Genomic DNA, 21,473 nt, shown 5'->3' with positions numbered 1-21,473 from the left:
CGCCACCCATGCTACCCACATGAATGTTATTTGGTAGTGGTTTCATAGGATGGCCCTTCCCTATATTAACTTGTCTACAAACTATCAGTAACCCTTTTTATATTTAGACCTAAAATGCTAAGTATCAACCAGTTTCCCAACTGGTTCAATTGGTGCAAGTCATGTTGTGATGGAAGGAGGACATGCCAAACACATTATTGACTGGTTCAGGAAGATCTGTAGTATCAGACATACTACTATAATATTACATATTACTATAATATATACAGCCCGTAAAGTCCTCCACTGCAATGTAAAGCGCATTGAGACAATGTGATAATGCACTATATAAGAACCCCATTATTATTATTATTACTGCATCAATTTTGATACAGTCCTGTTAGTCTGTTTAATCAGGTTCATAGACTGTCTATAGAATATAGGACATTATTATCTGGTTGATACGGTTTTCTTTGTTATTCCTAGGGCTATACATCCCATATAGTCCTGGTATAGTTAGTTAAAAATCAACCACACCCTAAATCCATTGTTTGATGTAGGTTCTTAAATTCGGCGGAAATTAAGATTCTTAAAGCCGGAGGCGGAATTGATATCAACAGGGGAGAGCGGGGCTGAATTATAAACCTGGGATAGGTTTTTAATTACTTTTCCTTATACTTGCCCGAGAGAACGCAAGGTATGAAAACAATACTATTTTTATTTCTATCGGAACAAGAGAGTGCAAACGCGGATATATTGTACTCTATTTCCAAAAGAACAAAGCAACAGTAATCTATCTCTGTGAATTCATTATAATTTAGTATTTCGTGTTTTGGATCGAAACAATGGAATTTAGTGCTTAGTTAATATTTTAAACCAGTCCAAACACACGGGCTCGGTTTTGCATTAGAATTCAAGACCTCGGGCCTGCGGCCCTCTGTCTTGAATTTTAATGCAAAACCTCGTCCTAGCGTTTGAACCTTTATATATATCCCTTATATACTAATATATATATAGCCTGTGAATACATAATGAGATCTGGAGTGAAACTTAGAAATTTTGTACTTAAACCATGTTATGAAAAAAAAATGTTTTGATACTGTAAATAAACTTAGAACCTAGCTGGAATCGAACACAGACCTTTGACCTATACCACACTTTACAATAAATAATAAATAGCAATAGATAGAATAAGAGAAAAATATCAAATGCTCTTGGCAGGATTCGAACCCATGTCCTCGGTATTCTAAATAGCAATAGTTCTTTTGATGAAGTTCATTAATATTACATTAAACACAATTGAAAAGCATTTGTTTAGTATTCCCTCATTAAAACAAAAAATCGGATTTATGACATCCTGTGGGACTATTTCTTGTGTGAAAACCTTCTCAATAAGATAACAAGACAGGTACATGCCTCCAGTGTTCAGCTATAATGAAACATATACCTCAAGCCTGTGGCCCTCAGGATGTAACTCTTACATAGAATCGTTGGTCTTATAATTAAGTGTTAATCAAAGTATTATGATCATCCGGGTGGATGTAGTCCTGAGTACTGTTTGATGTGACTGACGTTTCGACAACCTGAGCGAAAGTCATATTTAGAGTCAAGTGAAGAATTAAGTCTTGAAAACGTTTTGTAACATTACATGGCTATAAACAACTCCTGGGCTGATGTAAGTCAGGACTTGGCTAACTCACATATTGAATATTGTAATTTAACATTTGGTGTTTTGTGAAGAGAGGAAAATTGTATAACCTGAAGAAAATCATTGAATCAAAGGGGAGACCTAAAAAATATGCACCTCCATATAAACTACCCATGATTCTGATAAAATTATATAGTCAAAAGAAAAAAAAGGTAAAACTATGCAATGTCTGTTTACTAATAACCCTTGTAATGTAGTACATGCATGTATAAAACCAGAACAGCTTCTATAGCAAATAACAAAGTATCTGGTGATAGAGCAGTAGAAGTATGTCTTCTTTTAGACTGCCCTCCTGAGATTGGCATAAGCCAGTGATGAATATCAATATGAAAACAACTCAACAATGATTCCCTGAAAGTGATTTCCTTGCTGTTCTTTCTTATCTTTTATCTCTTATCTTCAATGGATAAGCTTATACTTTCAAGGCAAAATGGGTAATATTTTACAGGGGAGATTTAGATGGTCTCTAAAAAATTTTATAGTTTGACTTTTTTACAAACTTCAAGCAAACCCATTTGCATTACTTCCAGCAAATATTTCAGGAAAATTTGTTGTCAGCTTCACTGCTTCGTTGTACAGGTTCATGTCTGAAATAACCACAAATCCACATCAGAACGACCTTGCACATCAAGGCTGCAAATATTTTTTTCCATAAGGCTGTCATATTTCAGATCAGGGACAAGAGATGACCTGACATGCAGCCAGTCTTATTGGACGAAAGCTTCTTTCAAATTTGTAACCAAGAAAAATGCTATGTGCCTGTGGTAGTTCTGTCAGGTGAAACCACTAAAACAACATGGTGGCTGCTACATGTCACACTGTTCACTCATAATTTCTGACCCTGGCAGGGTATAGTTAAACTAAATCATCTCAAGGAATAAGTAAAAATTGAGGGAAAACACTGTTTTTTAAAGGGGCACTTGGATGAAAATGCCCTGATTTTTGAAAGTTCGAATAATTGAAGTATATGAGGATAATATGACTCGATCAATTATAAATATGAAAATCAGAGATGTGAAAACTTTAGCCTAGGAGCCATTTGCTATTGAGATATTTTGGGTTAAAAGTGAAAAGAACAATAGGGTTGAGTAAATGACTTCATTTACTCACAATTTAGATACTGAATAAAATTGATAATTTTTCCCTCTCAATTTTGACTATGAAGGAAACATGTTGCTTGGCTACTATCTGGGCCATATAGATAAGTTTAACCAAGTTTAAAGTCATTTCCAATTTTCATCCAAGTGCCCCTTTAAGGAAGCTCTAAAATTCTCATAAATTCCTTACCAAATTCCTCACTTCCGTTGTAGCTTATAAGCCTTTGTGCTGATATCGTACCATCTTTTTCAGCTCTACCAATAATCTCAATTACTCCCTGAAGAGCTTCTTCAAGCTGACAAACAAAGGCCAAGGAAAGAATTATATATGACTATCTGGGCTAGGTCACAACACTAGTGTCACAAGAGTTAGAAAGGACCCTTCTCCAAAGTATCGTGGTTGCAAGGCTAACATTGAAATACAAAAGAAATCACATCTTTTCTCAATAGAATTTATTTGTTGTTTTTCGTTTTGTATCTTCATGTAAGTCTTGCACTTGAGACAATTTTAAGAAGGTTCCATTGCAAGCAAGATTGGAGCAAATTTGTGACAACTGTTAAATGGAAAGTATTGGAGGAAGAAACACTAGCCTTTCTTTCTTCTGAAAGTATTGCAAGAGATTTCTCTTGCTGGTTAAATCTTCCAATCAAACTTCCATTCAAATTCAAATTTGATTCTCTGGTTCTCACAAGATTATAATTATAAGTGACACTTTAAGAAATGGGATTTGAAAAAGAAAGATATCTAGAGATCCTTTTATTCTAATCATGTCATCTTTTCCCTTCTAATTGCATTTCCATTTTTTCAGTTCAAGTGATAAAATGCATATAGTCCCCTTTCTTTTTCAATTAATACAACTGTGAATCTTGATTACAGACTCATCTTAGCCTCGTTTTAGAGGAACTTGAAATCCAACAGACTTATAATGATATCTATCGATATTTAACTTTAACAAGGCTTAATTAAAACCTGTATAATTGAGTCGGCGGTCATCAAACGCGGTGGTATGCATTGAATGAGAATGAGGACTATCTCAGCTTTGATTCCAATGCTGGATGTGAACCAGTCCTTACAACAACTACTTACTGGTTCTGAAAGGATGACGTGAATGGTCTTATCATCGCTCGTGAGGACCTTCAATTCTGTTCCTGTGTTATTAATCTGCAATCAAAATAGTGAACAAGACACTGAATTTGACAAACGTTGCTCACTATCGTAGAAATAATGAATAACAATAAAGATGTATATACTAAAGATGTTGGAGCCTTGAAATAATAGTAATAATAATAGTCATAGTTATAGCCATAGCAATTAGAGTGCTAAAAATGTCTTTCCAGAAGCACTAAATGTCTCAATATTAACCAATAAATTATAATGAAACCAAAACTAGGAATACTAAGAAAACATCATAAGAAATAAAGAAGAAAGTCAAAACTAGTTATCTTAAATCAAATCTTAACTTCAGCAGCTCAAATTAATCGTCAGCTTCACAAAGTTCGATTCCACAGACTTCAACGACATGAAAGTTTACCTCAGATATTTTCGCCACTAAGCACACCAGCCGACCAGCATACTGCCTAAGCATAGATGCGTTGACTCTTGGTGCCTCCATGCTTCTTTTTAGATAGGTTTTATACAATTTTAGGTAAGAACAAAGCTAAATATTCCTCATAAAACCGAAGATTCTGAAACTTTGCTTTTCGCGGGAGAATGATTTTTGGCGCGCTCGATTGTCGTTCCCAGCTCCTCGCGATCAAATAAACACAGGAACTAGTAAAGTTAAAACATACTTTTCTCTATTTTTATTCTTTTTTGTTTGTTCCTAAGCTATCTTTTCACCTTTTTATCACATGAGCATATATAAATTTTTATCGTTTGGAAGAAACTAAGTATCATTTTTGAAACAGCAATTGTTTTAATAATAAAAAACGTCAAGACTGGGCTTCCTTTGGTTTTAATAAGACAGTTGCTTGCCTGACTTACTTGCAGGCTCAGGTTACTCGTTTCTATTTTAGGATTCAAAATGGCGGAAGTACGTGCGTGCTAAAAATATCCTTTCTTGTAACGACTTGTTTCCGACATTAATCGTGCTAATTCTAAAAAAAAACCTGACTTTTAATTTACTTCCCAAGCTATAACGAGGACTTCCATGACTTTACATTAAGTAGAAAGTCAAGTTTTTTGTCTTTACTTTATAATTTATCAGTGATACGTACTGCACTGAATTCTTGGAAATGAGCTTCTTGCATAACTTGTACAGAAAGGTTATTCCTGACGGTAGCTCTAGAAGGACAAATTCCTCTGTTAATTGTAATGATAATACTGAAACGCCAGTTTTTGAAGACTTTGATAGTGAAGATGGATTCGTAGTTTATACAGAAAAGACTTCTACAGCTGCTAATAGGGTTAGTATGCACGTATACTCTCTCATACGTAGAAGTATAATGCAGCAATCAATGAGATTAGAGGCTTTTGAAGGTGCCCTTGCAAATATGAATCTTAAAATTTTAAACGATTAAATATCTTATTTAGATATAGATATATAGATATATATTATTTTTTAGCAAACGTACGGTGTTCAAGAACGAATTGAGTACAATACTTTACAGACGAATGCTACTCAAGGAAGTTACAATCCTTCAGGTAGTTGTGCAATCTTTATTTCATCATGCTTTTCTTTTTATATCGTTTATTGATAAAAGAAAAACAATATTTTGATGGGTTTTATTTCTTTTATTTTTAATTATTTTACAGGTTTATCTGGTTTGTCGTCTCCATGTTCGTCCAAAACAAATATGATCTTAACTTCACGAGGAGTAAAAGAGCACCGATCTTCGACGTTTTTAACTGTATCGGATATCCCGCTAAGACTTTGTAAGCATTTGGAAATGATTCAGAATTCGACAAAAGGTTTAACATACCATAGTTCACCTCCTATACATATCGAGGACTATTTATATGACTTTGGTCTTGAAAGAACAGTCATAAATACCGCATATGATGGAGGCAATACTAGAGGAAAGAGATGATAGAATGGTGTCAAATGAGTGATGATAATGGAGTGACGACAGAAAGATCTGGCTAGTCTGTTAAGTACAAGTCAAGGTCTGTCTAAAAACTTATAAATCAGAATGAAACCAAGGCAAAAAGGCAGTGTACGAATCTAGGCGAGAATCTTCGTATATAACATTGTAATATAATGAGCACTATCTTTGAATTTTCACAAGTGAAACATAGGAAGAAGACCACTTCCATAAATGTAAGCACCAGCACCACCTCAAACTATCTGTCGTCATCTATATTTTACTGTTCTGTGCTTTGCTGCGTGGACCACTTCTCGTCGTGAAAACAAATAACCGAGCGTTCAGCGTCGTTTCTAGGCGTTCATATTCGTAAAATCTTGCAGCCCTCTTATTTTTGTTGCCTAAAACTGTCGTATTTTGTTGCTATGACTCCTGGTTTAAAACTAATTCCAGGTGCAGATCTAAGACAGGTTTACTCCATCCTTGCTCCTACCCATCCGTCTCTGCCCATAAATGCCTTAATGTCAGGGACGGCTGAGGTCAAATCTTTGGGTGCGTGGGATAGGAAGGGGAGGGGAGGGGAGGGGAGGGGAGGACTGCAGTCCCCCACTTGAACAACTGTTCCGCCGTCCCTGAATGTGCGGAACATCACATCTCCACGATCATTGTAAAACTTGGCACCAACTTTGTACTCAAAATCCTAGAAGTTCCTATGAACTTCTACTCGTGGTCCAAGTCGTCTTGATGAACCACTGATTCAAATATAATGAAGTCTTTCGGTAATCATTTTCTTTAGCCCTGAGACTGAGTATGTCTTGTTGATGATTACTTGACTTTTAATAAATTGTAACATGAAATTAAAAAGGTCTGACTAAAATGACGATGATTCTTTTGAAAATAATTTCATTGACAACCCTTGTTAATATCTACAGTAAACAAGCGTGGATGCGCTGATTACAAAACCAAATCATTTATTCTGAGAATAAAGATAAATATTAGCAAACACTGAAATCCATCTGGAGTACGCTTAGTGATAATTACTGATTGCAGTGAGTCTCCGTAAATGAAACCTTTGTATTTTCTTTTCATTTGGTTGAAATCTATTTAGCTTTGGACCAAAGCGTAGAAGTATTAATTTCGGCATTATGTATATTAATCTAGAAGGGCAAAATGAGATCAATGAGAGTGGAACGCGACGCAGTCTGATTGGTGAAGAAGCTTGCCGAAATCTTTGATCAATGGCTGACTAATAGTCCACAAAATCTCATTCCCAACTAGTTTTATTTGTTTGCAGAACTTATATCTTTTTGGAAGCTTTAGTTGGAAATTAGTTCTTTTTTTATTTCTGTCTTAAACAGAATGAAATCTCTTTTTTATCGCTAGTGTTTATTTTTACTCATAACAAGTAATAAATACAGATTGAAGACAATGCTACAAACAGCCTGTTAAACAAGATTGTACCACATCAGTTTGTACAACTGACCCATATATAACAGCCAAGCCAATCAGAGTAAATTTCATTTTATAATCAAGCCGACTAGTAATGGTAAAGTTTAATCTCCGCCAAACTAAGATTCAAAATACTTGCATATTCATGCTGTTCGATGTTCTAGACTTTGAGCGAGAACTGAGTGATGTGACTCACTGATGGTCTCGACTAACTGACTAATTCTGAAAAGTCAAAGCAAAAACAGTAAGTACTATATACTATTATAACTCCTCATTTCTGGCTGTTTCAAATTCAAGCGATGGTTAGAGTTATTTTTGTCGAAAAAAAACAACCTTGAAGGGGCGACAGTTGATAGTGTCGATGTTGGCATGACAGAAACTTGAAAAATATTGTCTTTCAAGCTGTCAGTTTGTCTGATAAATTTTTGTTATTGGTTATTCATCGCTTTAAAATACTCTTCCTTCTATTTATACGAAAGTAAAGTAATAAATTACGCTCTTGGGCTAGGAAATAATTTCTAGAATCATTTACGAGTTCAAAGGTTTCAAATAATATACCAATGTCAATTTCGAACTTTTCGCAGAAGTTTATATTGACGACGAATGAATTATTTTCAGTATTAAGTTCCCATCATCATTTTTCCCATTAGGGTGAGAATCCTGTAGGGGATGTTTTTATTCGTCTCGGATGCTTTTTCTGGGAATTTGTTTAGGATATTTGATCCCGAAAGGGAATAGTGAATTTTTACATGGTCCCATTCTGTCACTCGCTTCCAAAATTAATTTAAAAAATGCTGATCTGGAAAATTATGATCCGCTTTTGTCGCGTATAAACATAACTTAAGCATCGATTGTACAATTAGTACACCTTGCAGGTTTGTACGATTCTTTAGTAAATTTGACTTGAATTGAAAGAAACTAGTTCGCCTTTCGGATTTCTAATTTACGATAACAACATATTTCCATGAACTATGATTGAGTTTGGAATTCGTCGGTTTTGATAAGGGATAAGGTATGATGATGTCAGTAAACTATTTTCAGCGTTAAACATCTCCTTGGTCGTCGGTTATTGGTCAGTTCATGTATATGCTGACGTAATGCGGCCCCAAGCTCATATAAAAACAAAGATTGGCCATTAAACCTGTTTGAGACTGCAATCTGCTCGCAGCTGACCTACAAACTCGGCGTGATTCCCAACCATTTAACTACAACAATCCATGTCAGATATCAACGGCCAAGCTCAACTTTGATACCTTGAAAATTGGAAAATAACAGCTAGTTTTTATCAGTAGTCGGTTGATCAAACGATTCTGTACTTTGTTTCTAGGATATTTAGTATATTCAAAACTAACATGCTTGATGGATGAGATCATCCGACAAGCGTCGATCGAGAAACAGGACTCGCTGGGTTCCGGCTCGAGCTCTGCTTGATGTAAGCAGATTCATATTTTGAGAATTTCCCAACTTTTCTAGAATATTCGCCTAAGACTTAATTTCAGTTTTTAACCTTTTTTTTTACCACAACTTCGATATTTTCAAGGTGTTCTTGAGAAATACAGGTTTAGTATAGATGGTAAAACGATCTTGCGAGTGGACTGACCAACTCGACTGGCTAGGTAGAACTGAACTAAAGCAGTATTCCTCAAGAGATGGACTTACTATAAATTGGCAAGTAGAACAGGGCAAATATGATTCAAGATCCAATGATTTCACTTTCGTTTGTATAACTGATGTCATGCACTGTCCAGTTTGCAGGCTTCAAAGCCTCATGTTCCTTTTTTCTCTCGAATGGCTGATCAATAATTTTTTGTAAAATTTTTTTCTGCCTGGTCATAACTGAGCTCAGCAAGTAGTGATTCCTGTTTCTACTACGAGTTTGCTGCTACTAATCTGTTATCTTAATGCATTGACATTCCTGAGTTTGGAATTTTGCGTTGTGCTTTTCAGTTAAACACCCTCGTAAAGGTTAAATACGTTTTCATTGACCTTTTTTTTTAAATGGAGAAACTTATAACAAAAACATGATGTGGCATGTCTTTCCTGGTATAATGAATGAATAGCGAAACCATTGATCATCCACATATGATAAAGATCTATAGCTATATCCATTTGTAACAATTGATCAAATATTGTCAAGAGGAACCGAGTGAATTGGATGAAACAGGCCTTCCGAACAGGGATCAAGAAAACCGCTGGTAATCATATACCTTAAAAATAGACGCAAAGTTGTTTTAAATATTCATTCATTTTCATTCTCTTTTTATCGAACCATTAAGTAACTACATACGGCCTTTAGTGAAAATTGTCGAAATGCGGAAATTGCGCAAATCAATCGCCTCTTTTGCTTGTGTTCTCATTTAAAAGATAATATAATTCAATATCCCAACACAGAGCCGGTGCAGGAAGTCGTAGTCGAAAACCCACTGAACTTAATAAAGAATTGCCTGGTGCGAAAACGACCGTACGTGTAAGACCTGGTTTTCTAAGCGCACAAGCCATCAGTAATTACGTTGAAGAATTTGTCCAGTTTTCCTAATAGAGAACACCTTTGCGTTTGTGTCGCTCAGTTAAGATGGATCTTTTTAGAGAGCAGCGGGCCGGCATTACTAGAGACTGATTTTGAGGAAGAATTGTATGTACTGTGTATTATGTGGAACGTTGTGAACACATTGTGGAAATTCCTTGACGAAAATGGTTTGGCGGAAAGTATAACCACTTTCTACTCAGGCAACTTAAACTCGTACTACTATCACTAGACAATTAAGATCAGTACACTGAAGGCGTACTGATGATCAAACTTGTCTCGCAAGCCAACCCCACAGCACACCGGCAAGTAAACTGCTGCGGAGTCATTTGAATAGCTGGACCGCGTAACCGAGCGCCTTATGCTTGCACCGTTCCCCTAATATTTTTTACCATGAATTTGAGCGTCTGCGCACTCAGTCAATCTTTTATAAATATTATAAAAAAGTAGAATGACTTGGTTTTTAGGAAAAGCGATGCACAACTTGAATTAAAATTCAATTCAAGTTAACTGTACAGATGTCGTGGAGATTAAGAACCTAGGAAAAATATTGCCTAGAGCTCCTTTAAAAAACTTGCCATAGTAAATATCATGGTATAACCTCTGGAGACACATCTGACTACACGTCATTAGCAAAACTTTCACTATTATCGAGCAAGACGAATAGTGATATTTTACACGCCTAAGATTCTTTAGTCAGAATCTCACTCGCGCTGCTCGCCAGAAGCTGCTCTTTCTTTATATGCTTCACACACACACACACACACACACACATACACACACACACACACACACACACACACACACACACACATACACATTTAAGTGATATATAGAGCTTTTGAGAGCCTAATTGCTTCTTCGTGGGCGGATAAGTGTGGAGAATTTGGACATTAATGACATTTTCATCGCCAAATACTACTTCCTTTTTCGATTCCATTTCAGTTTCTCACGAAATATTTTTCAGCTAAAAACGTTCAGTCGTTTTTGTGCTATGGGATAACAGAGAGAAAAAATTGCAGTGGAATTTAAGTTACGACTCTAAAAACCTCGATGTCCTAGGCAAAGAGCATAGTGGGGGTAGTCGTAAAACGCTTTACGTCTCTTCACTAAACTAGAGGATCACATTTGAGATAAGTTTGTTCTGATGACTGGAGGTGTCTTTTCTCTTCCTTGTCACTCTACTTTCAGCATGCTAACTGAGTGCATAATAGTAAATGTTAATCAGCTAGTTGTTGGAGGGCAGGCAGTCATCAATAAAATGCCCAGAGCTAGGGATTGGCAGTCGTAAAATTTTATAAGCACTCGAAAATCTAGACTTTGTCTGTAGCACGCACTGTTCAGTGACCTTCCTCGTCTTCCTCCGAACCAGTCGGCGCTATAAACTTGGTCAAACATATCTCTAAATATTTGTGAGTACATAGAAGAAAGTAACATAGTTTAACAAAAGATAGATTATGTGGTATATAAGTTCTCAGACGTTAATTTATATCTGGTTTTAACCAGAACAAACTGACAAGTTTCAACGGCAAGATTATTCCCGCATGATTCACTATAGACAAGCTATAGACAGTGCCATGCAATACGGAACGTTCGGGGAGTCTTATATAGACTATGGACCGGTTAAGGGCGGTAGGTATCAACAAATTGGCAATTAAAATATAGGCATAATGATTTAACCTTTGTTTTTTACCGATTGACAATGCTCTATTTTTACAGTTCCATTCAGTGACCACGATGATAGTTCCTAGCCGAGGCTGGAGTTACCGCGCATAATAAACTGTAGTTTTCCTATGCGCGGAAACTCCAGCCTCGGCTAGAAACTATTATTCGTGGATACTGTTTTGAATTCCTAGTATTTATCTTTACGATAAATAGGTCATGAGTGACGAAATTAATAACTTAATTTTAATTTTTCAGTTTTCTATTCCTTTATTCAGTTTGATCATAGAAATTAACCCAGTTCAGTTTGAAACTGAAACGAAGGCTCGCAGCAATAAAACTCAACCGCAACACCAATTGATATCTTACAGATAGTAAAACTCACTCAGACTAGTAAACTATATACACTGGACTCAGGGTGGGTTTTTACTAGTAAGCCGGATTTGCTGAAACTGAGCTTTCTTCTATATTTAACATAAACACTTGCCTGAAGCAAAGCGACAAAAGACGAGAGCCATATATATTGACTCAGTTTTATTAGATTTTGCTATTTAGCAGCAATTTTCAAACAGTATTTCTGTCGACAATAGACGAGTTTAACCTGTTAACTGCTCTTTTACAATATGACTACAGCCTTTACCGACCCTGCAAGAGCCATCTTATTTCGCGTGTCGCACTCTTGAGAATAAGATTCTTTGCGATTTTTCTTTGGGGGGAGGGGGGGAGGGTGAGTTACATTCTTATGTCGTAAGTCTTATCTTGAGTTTTATCGCATGAAAATGCGCAGTAACATGTGGTCTTAAATGGGAAAACATTATATTATAATTACGCCCTAAGTAAAAATGTCTATCACATTTGAATGTGGAAACAATGTATACAGGAATATAGTATCTTTGTAATTGCATTTTCATCAAAAAATATGTTCACTGTTCTTCCCCAGACCATTGGACACAGCTTTAATTCCAAAGAATTCTTTAATTTTTAATGCGTGTAGTTTAAAGCGTTGTTTTCTCTAGCAATCAACGCAAGCCGACGCAACTCCATGTGTTCAGTGTCAAAGACGCGACGCAAGAGCAAACGTAGAAACGCAAGAAAAAGATTTTGTTTTTCTTGCGTTGACTTGCGCTTGTGCTCATGCTTGCGTTGGCTTGCGTTACTATATTACAAAGGATTGTTTGAATATAATGGAGGGAGGACAGGTATAAAGTGGTCATATAACATGGGCTTCCATGAAGCTAAAGGAATCACACACCGAGTTAAACTGGGGTAAATTTTTTCCTCACCATTTCAGTCCACGTGTCATTCCTATTATGTGTTATAAAGTGCTAATCTATCATTTGGTATGAACGAAATTTACATGTTATGGGCTATTTGATATTTAGTGTGCACACACTAAACCCGTGAAACAAATACTAACTTTTAGTACTAAATGGTGATAAATAAACAATAGAAAACAAAGGATTCTGTATGAAATAGTACTAATTAGTACTAATTAATGTTCACGGATTTAGTGCGTGTACTCTAGTAAAATCTAACTAGTAGTCTATCATCAATGCTGCATTCTGATTGGATGAATTACTACTAGGCTATAAGTTATAGCCTACAAGTAGCAATGAAGTACCAGCTTTGAAAACCAAAGCATTAAAGCTAACTTTAATTCAAAACTTTTTTGCATATATATTTGACCAACTAGTTGGACTTGACTAAAACAATATTAGCCTTCTCACCCTCATGGCCTGTGAGTCAAAAGCCCATTCGAGCTCGAGGACTAATTGCTAAATAGTAATTATAAATGCTTCACTTAACAAGTCATTTACCATATACCTATTCAACTATAAACAAGCAAATATTTATGATTGATAAGCATCGATATTAACCACTATAATGAAAACTTGGACATTAATATGAAGGCAGTGACTACACACGATAATCTTTACACGATAATAAAATTTTGTAAAATTTTGCTCAAGGCGCTAGGCTAGACACTTAAAGATGACGTCACAAAGACATTTTTAATTGTTTAAGAAATAGTGAATGAATATGTCAGCAGTTTTTGATTGAACAACACTCTCTGCTCTCAAACGTTTTTTAGAAAACAACTGATTGTTGATTGCGCTGTTGAATCGACAAACTCAAAAACTCTTCTCTCAAACTAACTCTCGTTAGTGGTGTCAGCAAAATAAGTCGCTAAGAGTCTCTGTCACTAAGGACAAAACTTAAACGATTTGTCTGCAAATTCAGTCGCGCTATCATCTACTAACTTTAATGGAAATTCATTGAGTTAAGGTCAGTGGACGTAGCTAGAGGGAACGATGTAAGAAATCAGATATAGTTATAATCCAAAGGACATTTTACCCTCCGTGATCGCACCAACATATTTGTTGGTACATAAGTATTCCTTTTCCAGCGATAGTACTATCAAATAGCCTTGGGGTGGTAGGATAAATCATCTGGAGCATCTATACTGTCTCATGTATACTGTATGTAAATTCACAGAACCATTATAGCTGTAGCAGAATTAATTGCATCATGACCGCATGGGTAGGTGGTAGAATATTTCAATAGACTGCAAAGTGCATGATAAGATAGAAATATAATATATATTAATATTCAACCCACGCCCACATTCGCTCGGGAAAAATAGTGTTATAGACGAATAAAAAAACCTGCAATAGAAAATTAGCCCTCATGGGAAAGACTCCGACATGCAGTGTGTCCTGGGAACTTCAGTGTCGGAGTAATGTTTGATTCGCGCATGCGTTTTTCCTGGCACGTCCAGACAGATGCTGGAGAAATATTAGTCCAAATGAATACATTATTAAGCAGAGCTCTGTGGAGCTCGAATATAGGAAGGTTAGTTGTGACAAATAAATACTACAAGCTTTTAAGTGAAGAAGTAATGTTAACTATGCAACACAATCTTGTAGTCCACTTCGTAGGAGTTTAAATTTTTTGTTCTGGGTTGAGAAGAAATGGCTGTTCGTGTTTTCAGTAATTCAGCTTGAATTTTGATAAAGATCTACTGTTTTTTCCCCCTACTAACTGAACAGTTTTTAAGTCCTAGTGTTAAATTCCCGCGGGTTATTCGATCCTACCCTGCGAGCAGAGGTTTTTTTCTGACCCTCCGTGGAGCTGGCTGTCGGGGAGCTCCACGGAGGGTCAGAAAAAACCTCTGCTCGCAGGGTAATTCGATCCAGATATTTAGTTTGGTTCCAGTCGCTCTGTTTTACCAACTATCCAGAGCCTGAATTATCGCTATTCAGCAGTTTCGTTTTCATATGCCATAAACTTCATCTATATGGCATCACCATTCAATAATCATAGCTTTTTATGGCATGCACCACTGCCTACTGATTTGGTTGCTAAATGGATTACCAGTTACCAAGTTTACCTGCCGAAACAACTAGAAGATGTGGCGGAGTGGTTTAGGTACTGATTAAAGGCCTCTTCTCACTCTCACTACTAATTCAATTCAGCCGAAAGGTTTTGTGTTTCAGCTAGGCTTGAGAAATATGCAATTGACAGAAAAGGGCAACAGACACAAGATAACTTTATCTGTGTTAAAAGGAGGAGGTTTTTGAATCGTGGTTCCACCTGCTGTTGATGGATATTGGAGCACCAATGCACTTGATCTTGACCTCTTGGACACTATAACTCACACAGAGTTGCCAGACGTACAACCCTACAAAAGAAGCCGCGTACGATTGTCGATAAACCTTCAATTTTATCGATGCCCTGAAACTGCCTTTGGGCCATTGGGCTGATATTACCAATGTGAGGGCAAAGCTAGCCAGGTTTTGCGGAGGGTGCGAGAATGGTTAAGAAGTTAAGAGTGACTGTCTGTAACGATCAAGCAAAATTCAAAATCCGTGGCAAACTTCGAAAAATCGATTTCGCTCATACTTTCAAGTTAGTTAGGGTAATGTATCCTAAGAATCGCTGTATGGTTGGTTTGATCAAATAACGCTTTATTATGGAGAAAAATGGAATTTTTCAAACACTCCCGAAAACGCCGTTCGCGACAGTAAATTTTGACTCAACTTTCGCGGCTGCTTGACAAAAAAAAAGCAATACTGGGGATTAAAACAACCCATATTCTTGAAGAACAATCTATTGAGTACGATATGCGTGACTTTGGGATCAATTGTACAATTTTAAGATAACAAAATAATTTTATTCGCTAGACGTGTGTTTAGAGTATCAAAAAATAGGTCTTACAAAAATATTCATTCTGAATGTGCTTAACCTCTCAGTCGCGTGAAACTTCGCTGGTTGATTATTCAGATGTTGGTCTTTCTAGTGATGTAAAGAAATCTTTGGGCAAATGATTGTGTGTCACGCAGTATGTCTTCAAACTTTGGTCAAATTACTCATTTCTGACCTCTGGCCGCTTTCTATAACAGACAAGATACTAGTGTTTATAAGTAAAATATAAACTCAAAAACAAGCCTAAAACACTTTTATAGCCTTAGATAATGTAGCTGTTTAAGAATTCTTACCTGGCTAACTCTGAAACCTGGATTTTTATGAATGTTTTTAGACACAACATCGATCTGGTTTCTTTCATTACCGACTCGAACTTGTCAACGGCCGAGTGCCACAGGGAGCCCAACCTTTCTTGTTGTGGTGCAAATCACAGGAAACCCAGATTGATAAAAAAATCGTTTTAATTTGTTTTAATGATGATGCAAACACACACAATAAAAAATTTCACAACTATTCCAGTAAAACTTACTGAATTACATGATAATCTATAATATGAATGACTAATAAAGTGGGGAAAAACCTGCATTAGAACCTTACTAATCAGTGGTAACAGTTCTAAATTGATTTTAAAGAAGTTGAACCGTATACACTACATGTAATTTTTCTGCTCGGCATGTCATCATAAATGATCACCGGCCTCTAAGGTTCATAATTAGTACCGAACAAATGTATGTGACAGAGGCACCCACGACTGATTCGTCAAAAGACGAATGTCAAAACCTAACCCTCGTGCACGTGTTCACAAAAGCAACCAGGATAGCTTGTTTGTGATAGCAGTTATAGTTGACGTCATTCTCCAGTTGAGACGTGCAATGCCAGACCTGAAATCCGTCAGCTTTAGACAAGATAACGCTACCTGTTATCACAGCTCCGTAACCATACTTGGAGTTCAAAACCTCGCCAGGAAGCACAAAGTGAACGTCGCATGGATTTTTCAGGTCCTCAAGGAGGCAAAAGTCCTTGCGATCGCAAAGCTGCTGTACTGAAGAATCACATGCACACTTATCTAAACTCTGGAAATGACATCACGAGCGCAGTACAGATGAAAACCGCTATGGAATCACATGGTGGCGTACGTGGTCTAAGTGTAGCACTGTGTGGTTTATAGATTCCCGGGACATATCCCACAGAGAAATGGGAAGGCGTAAGCCTTGACAATGATGTTATCTTCAAAAAGCGTAACATTGTGGTTTGGAGAGCATACGGCGTTGGAAAAGGAAAAAAGATACCCAACACGAAATTTGAAACAACGAAGACATCGTCAGCTCTAGCCTTACCCACCCTTAGGAAGATGGAGTATTCTGATGACCAGGTTCCAGATTTCTGCGATGTCATACCTAGACAACGTAGGACATATAAACCAAAGACCACTACAGATTCCCGCAAGGAAAACAGCGATACCGATGATGACACGCTGTTCACCTGTTCCGAAGAAGGATGCGTAAAAACTTTCCAAAGATTTTCATGTTCTGCATGTACTCCAATAAAATCGTGGGTGCCTCTGTCACATACATTTGTTCGGTACTAATTATGAACCTTAGAGGCCGGTGATCATTTATGATGACATGCCGAGCAGAAAAATTACATGTAGTGTATACGGTTCAACTTCTTTAAAATCAATTTAGAACTGTTACCACTGATTAGTAAGGTTCTAATGCAGGTTTTTCCCCACTTTATTAGTCATTCATATTATAGATTATCATGTAATTCAGTAAGTTTTACTGGAATAGTTGTGAAATTTTTTATTGTGTGTGTTTGCATCATCATTAAAACAAATTAAAACGATTTTTTTATCAATCTGGGTTTCCTGTGATTTGCACCACAACAAGAAAGGTTGGGCTCCCTGTGGCACTCGGCCGTTGACAAGTTCGAGTCGGTAATGAAAGAAACCAGATCGATGTTGTGTCTAAAAACATTCATAAAAATCCAGGTTTCAGAGTTAGCCAGGTAAGAATTCTTAAACAGCTACATTATCTAAGGCTATAAAAGTGTTTTAGGCTTGTTTTTGAGTTTATATTTTACTTATAAACACTAGTATCTTGTCTGTTATAGAAAGCGGCCAGAGGTCAGAAATGAGTAATTTGACCAAAGTTTGAAGACATACTGCGTGACACACAATCATTTGCCCAAAGATTTCTTTACATCACTAGAAAGACCAACATCTGAATAATCAACCAGCGAAGTTTCACGCGACTGAGAGGTTAAGCACATTCAGAATGAATATTTTTGTAAGACCTATTTTTTGATACTCTAAACACACGTCTAGCGAATAAAATTATTTTGTTATCTTAAAATTGTACAATTGATCCCAAAGTCACGCATATCGTACTCAATAGATTGTTCTTCAAGAATATGGGTTGTTTTAATCCCCAGTATTGCTTTTTTTTTGTCAAGCAGCCGCGAAAGTTGAGTCAAAATTTACTGTCGCGAACGGCGTTTTCGGGAGTGTTTGAAAAATTCCATTTTTCTCCATAATAAAGCGTTATTTGATCAAACCAACCATACAGCGATTCTTAGGATACATTACCCTAACTAACTTGAAAGTATGAGCGAAATCGATTTTTCGAAGTTTGCCACGTTTTGCTCGATGGTTACAGACAGTCACTCTTAACCATTTTTTCTTGGTCCAATGTCATGCAGACCGGAACCGATAAGGATGTGAAAATGTTGCACAAAACATTTGACTCACCTGTCACGCTGATTTATTCCTATTAACACATATTCCATTTTTTTCCTGTTGATAATAAAGGAAAACATAGCGTGAGTTCTGTTGGTTTGAAAACCAATTGTTTTGAGTTCTAACTCAATTTCATTATGAAAAACAATCTAGTCAGAATCACGAAAATCAAAGGGTCACATACGAAGAAAAATAAGAGCAAAAAACAACTTGGATCAATCAAGCAACCGGATATAAGCCATTCCGAGGTTGGGGGAAAAAGGCGGGTCAAGTTCCGTGGCATTGCAGTGCATTGTGGGACTGTTTTAGGGGACATATTTCTAAAAGATGGCGTCTATTTCTTCCCCACATTAAAATAGTCCCACAATAATAAACTGTAATGCCGTCTCGTCCTAGTTTTCAAAAATTTGAATATCGAACGGTTTTTCCTTGAAAAATGAATGTAAGTTTTTATAAACAAATAATTCATTCCAAAACAAGCCCGTATTTAACATGTTACAACATTGTTTGGTAAACAGTGTGAACTGAACCGCACTATTGTCGTCTGCCGGAGTTCATCCTTGACGACGGTCGTCAAAGAGGGTGAAACGGGTTATTTTTGAGATGCAACCAACCTCATGATTCAAATTCCCTCAGTTACAATAACAGCCGCTATGTTGGTTGATCAAACAAGAGTAGCTAATGTGGAATACTTTGTTATCATCGACCAACATGTCGGCTTTGAGGTAACATGTATATCAGTCCCCAAAAATACCTATGCTCTGTGTGATTTACTGTGACGGTGAATCATTGACTCAGTTTCGAAACAATAGACAAGCATGAACGCCGAGGGAGCGACCCCCAAGGAGTCAGTAAAGTTTTTTGATATAATAAAACGAGATAAAATACAACAGATCGGCCGGCTATTATTGAACCTTCATGCAGCAGGTCCTAAAAGGCGGTGATTGGACAACGAATTAACACAGGCGGTCATATGAACACGTACTGCCCTAGCTCTATTTCCACTCAGTTCAAACTGGCTCAATTTTTTACCACCTAACTACCAAACCATCGTATTATTCCACGCAATTCCTTTTTAAACCATAGCTCTAACTTTATTTAGGAATGTTGATAAATTTTCTGAATTTCAGAGCTGCCGGTTCTTGAACAGACACGTAAACTACCTTGACGTGAACTCACGTGCTGCCATTTCTGTGTTATAAATGTTGTCGTTGCATTTTGTATCGCTAAAGTTGACCGTCTGGCAATGTCACAAGTCAATCTCACTTCATTGCACTACCTAGCAGTCCCTTACTCTCATCCCGGACACCGTACACTTTTGAATTGCAATTTTTGTCTGACTCTCCCTTTTTCCTTGACGAAAAATCTTTTAGTCGTCATATGCCTTGGGGGAATAAATAATCAAAAAACTCGAGTGACTGATCGCTTATTAAGTCAATATCAATAGCTCCTTACCTTAATGATGGTGATCAGTAAATCTGTCAAGTGCCAAGGTCAGTTAACCGTTTTTAAGCTGGTACCAAGGATCCTTTCACAATAGATCTCACTCCCTCATGTTAAAATATGTAAATATTATAAGTTGAATAGGTGTTTTGAAAACACTAGCCGAATGTCAATGGCCTTGGTGGTGTCTGAATTTCTCTTACGATTCTATTCAAATATACCACGAAATTATTAAGATACAAATAATCTTTGGGTTCAGTCAAAGCTAGTCTTTTGAGTACTCAGCGCAAATAGATCCTGGTAGGATTCTAATCGGTATGAGCTATAGTCATTGTACTGATTAGTGTCAGTGCTAAACGACCATAAGTTAACGGTATGGTGTTCCTTTATTGAAATATGTTATAACAGGTATCACAAGGTTGGGACGTGCCACAGTCATTCTCGAATGTGCTGGGCCATGGCAACAAAGACAGCCACTTAGAAGGAGAAAAAAGTCGGAAATATGACGGAAAAGCTAGTTGATAGTTAGCTTTTGCATGCCCAAGAAAGAAAATAGAAAGAAAAGAAAGAAGAAAGGAAAAAATGGAAGAAAAAGAGTAAAAAGAAAAACAAAAGGAAGAAAGAATAAATGAAGTAGCGAAAAAATAGCCGGGAGTCACAAATAGTAACGGCACAAACAACCAACCAACAATTATAAGAATGAATAAATAAAACAGAGGGGGAAATAGAATTAAATCAAAGTAACGGAATGTGATTTGACGAGCTGCATGGAACTAAATCAGTGTAAACTGAAGAAAACAAGGTCGTAAAAAAAGGGGAAAAAGGTCATAACGCAAAGATCTTTTCATTGTAAGAATATTTCTATCTATCTTAAAGCTATATGACTACCGGTTTGGAGGTCTGTGCAAACATGCTTGCCTCGGGGTCCGGCGAAAATTCCAGACTTTGAGCAGACGTAAACTCTTAACATATTTATGTTTGGCAGTTCGCTAGCCAACGATTTTATGACTAGGGTGTACGCTCGAAATGCCGGTATTTTTTCTTAAAGGACAATAATCGTGTAACTTTTGAACTTACAGCTGTAATAGAAAAGGACAGGTATTCATGGAACGCATTGCGTTACTATAGTAACCAAAGTAGCGATTCATCTCATTTCTTTCGCCATTCTCCCGGTTTTGTTAAGCCCAATATATTAACAGAAACTCAAGGGCCACTTTTCAAAGAATCTTATGACGTGCAGTTGTTGAATAAAATAAGACTTAATAACACTGAAAGGATTCTGAAACAATTCACCGGATATTTTCTTTGACATTGCTGGAAGTTTAGTTTTTATTTTACAATCAATATGTGTTTTATAAAGAAAAGATATTTCAAACAAATTGTAGAAAATCTTAGATTTTAATTCTTTTAAAAGAATGAGACGAGAAGACTCTGCAGCTTTTTCGTATAACGTCAATTGTTGAAAAAAACAAAACTGATCCTAGTCATAAAGATAATAAACAAGAACGGTGTCATAAATCACTAGATATTATGACAAACTCCATCTCGTCATCTTTCCGTTTAAAGAAGCCGAATGCAAAGTCCTTTTAAGATCGTCCTTAAGACGTTTTTAATGTCCTGATAAGTTAGGGTATATTTCTTGAA

General features: G+C 36.7%; 2 protein-coding genes and 1 long non-coding RNA gene across 3 annotated transcripts; 1 reads left to right on the top strand and 2 right to left on the bottom strand.

Annotated features, from left to right (window-relative positions):
- Positions 1 to 1,840: 1,840 nt before the first annotated feature.
- On the bottom strand, positions 1,841 to 4,499 carry LOC116293212 (replication protein A 14 kDa subunit). Its single transcript, XM_031700613.1, has 4 exons — positions 4,317 to 4,499; positions 3,872 to 3,946; positions 2,975 to 3,080; positions 1,841 to 2,274 (listed from the first exon to the last, which is right to left on the bottom strand). The coding sequence occupies exons 1-4, from the start codon at positions 4,395 to 4,397 to the stop codon at positions 2,189 to 2,191; spliced, it is 348 nt and encodes a 115-aa protein (XP_031556473.1). The 5' UTR covers positions 4,398 to 4,499; the 3' UTR covers positions 1,841 to 2,188.
- A 306-nt stretch (positions 4,500 to 4,805) lies between these two features.
- Positions 4,806 to 6,819, top strand: LOC116293237 (uncharacterized). The gene is made up of 3 exons (XM_031700640.1): positions 4,806 to 5,190; positions 5,350 to 5,428; positions 5,540 to 6,819. Exons 1-3 carry the CDS (start codon positions 5,020 to 5,022, stop codon positions 5,812 to 5,814), a joined length of 525 nt encoding a protein of 174 aa, XP_031556500.1. The 5' UTR covers positions 4,806 to 5,019; the 3' UTR covers positions 5,815 to 6,819.
- A 5,579-nt stretch (positions 6,820 to 12,398) lies between these two features.
- LOC116293236 (uncharacterized) lies at positions 12,399 to 20,201 on the bottom strand. The gene is made up of 3 exons (XR_004196786.2): positions 19,842 to 20,201; positions 18,399 to 18,443; positions 12,399 to 15,125 (listed from the first exon to the last, which is right to left on the bottom strand). It is a non-coding gene; the product is annotated as an uncharacterized LOC116293236 (long non-coding RNA).
- Between the last annotated feature and the right edge of the window lie 1,272 nt (positions 20,202 to 21,473).

The sequence above is a fragment of the Actinia tenebrosa genome, unplaced genomic scaffold (genome assembly GCF_029948245.1).
Source record: "Actinia tenebrosa isolate PJP-AT-01 unplaced genomic scaffold, QUT_ActTen_1.0 PGA_scaffold4__44_contigs__length_22323623, whole genome shotgun sequence".
In the NCBI taxonomy this organism is placed as follows: domain Eukaryota; kingdom Metazoa; phylum Cnidaria; class Anthozoa; order Actiniaria; family Actiniidae; genus Actinia; species Actinia tenebrosa.
The sequence above is the reverse complement of the archived record's forward strand: the minus strand, read 5'-3'. Positions and strand labels throughout refer to the sequence as shown.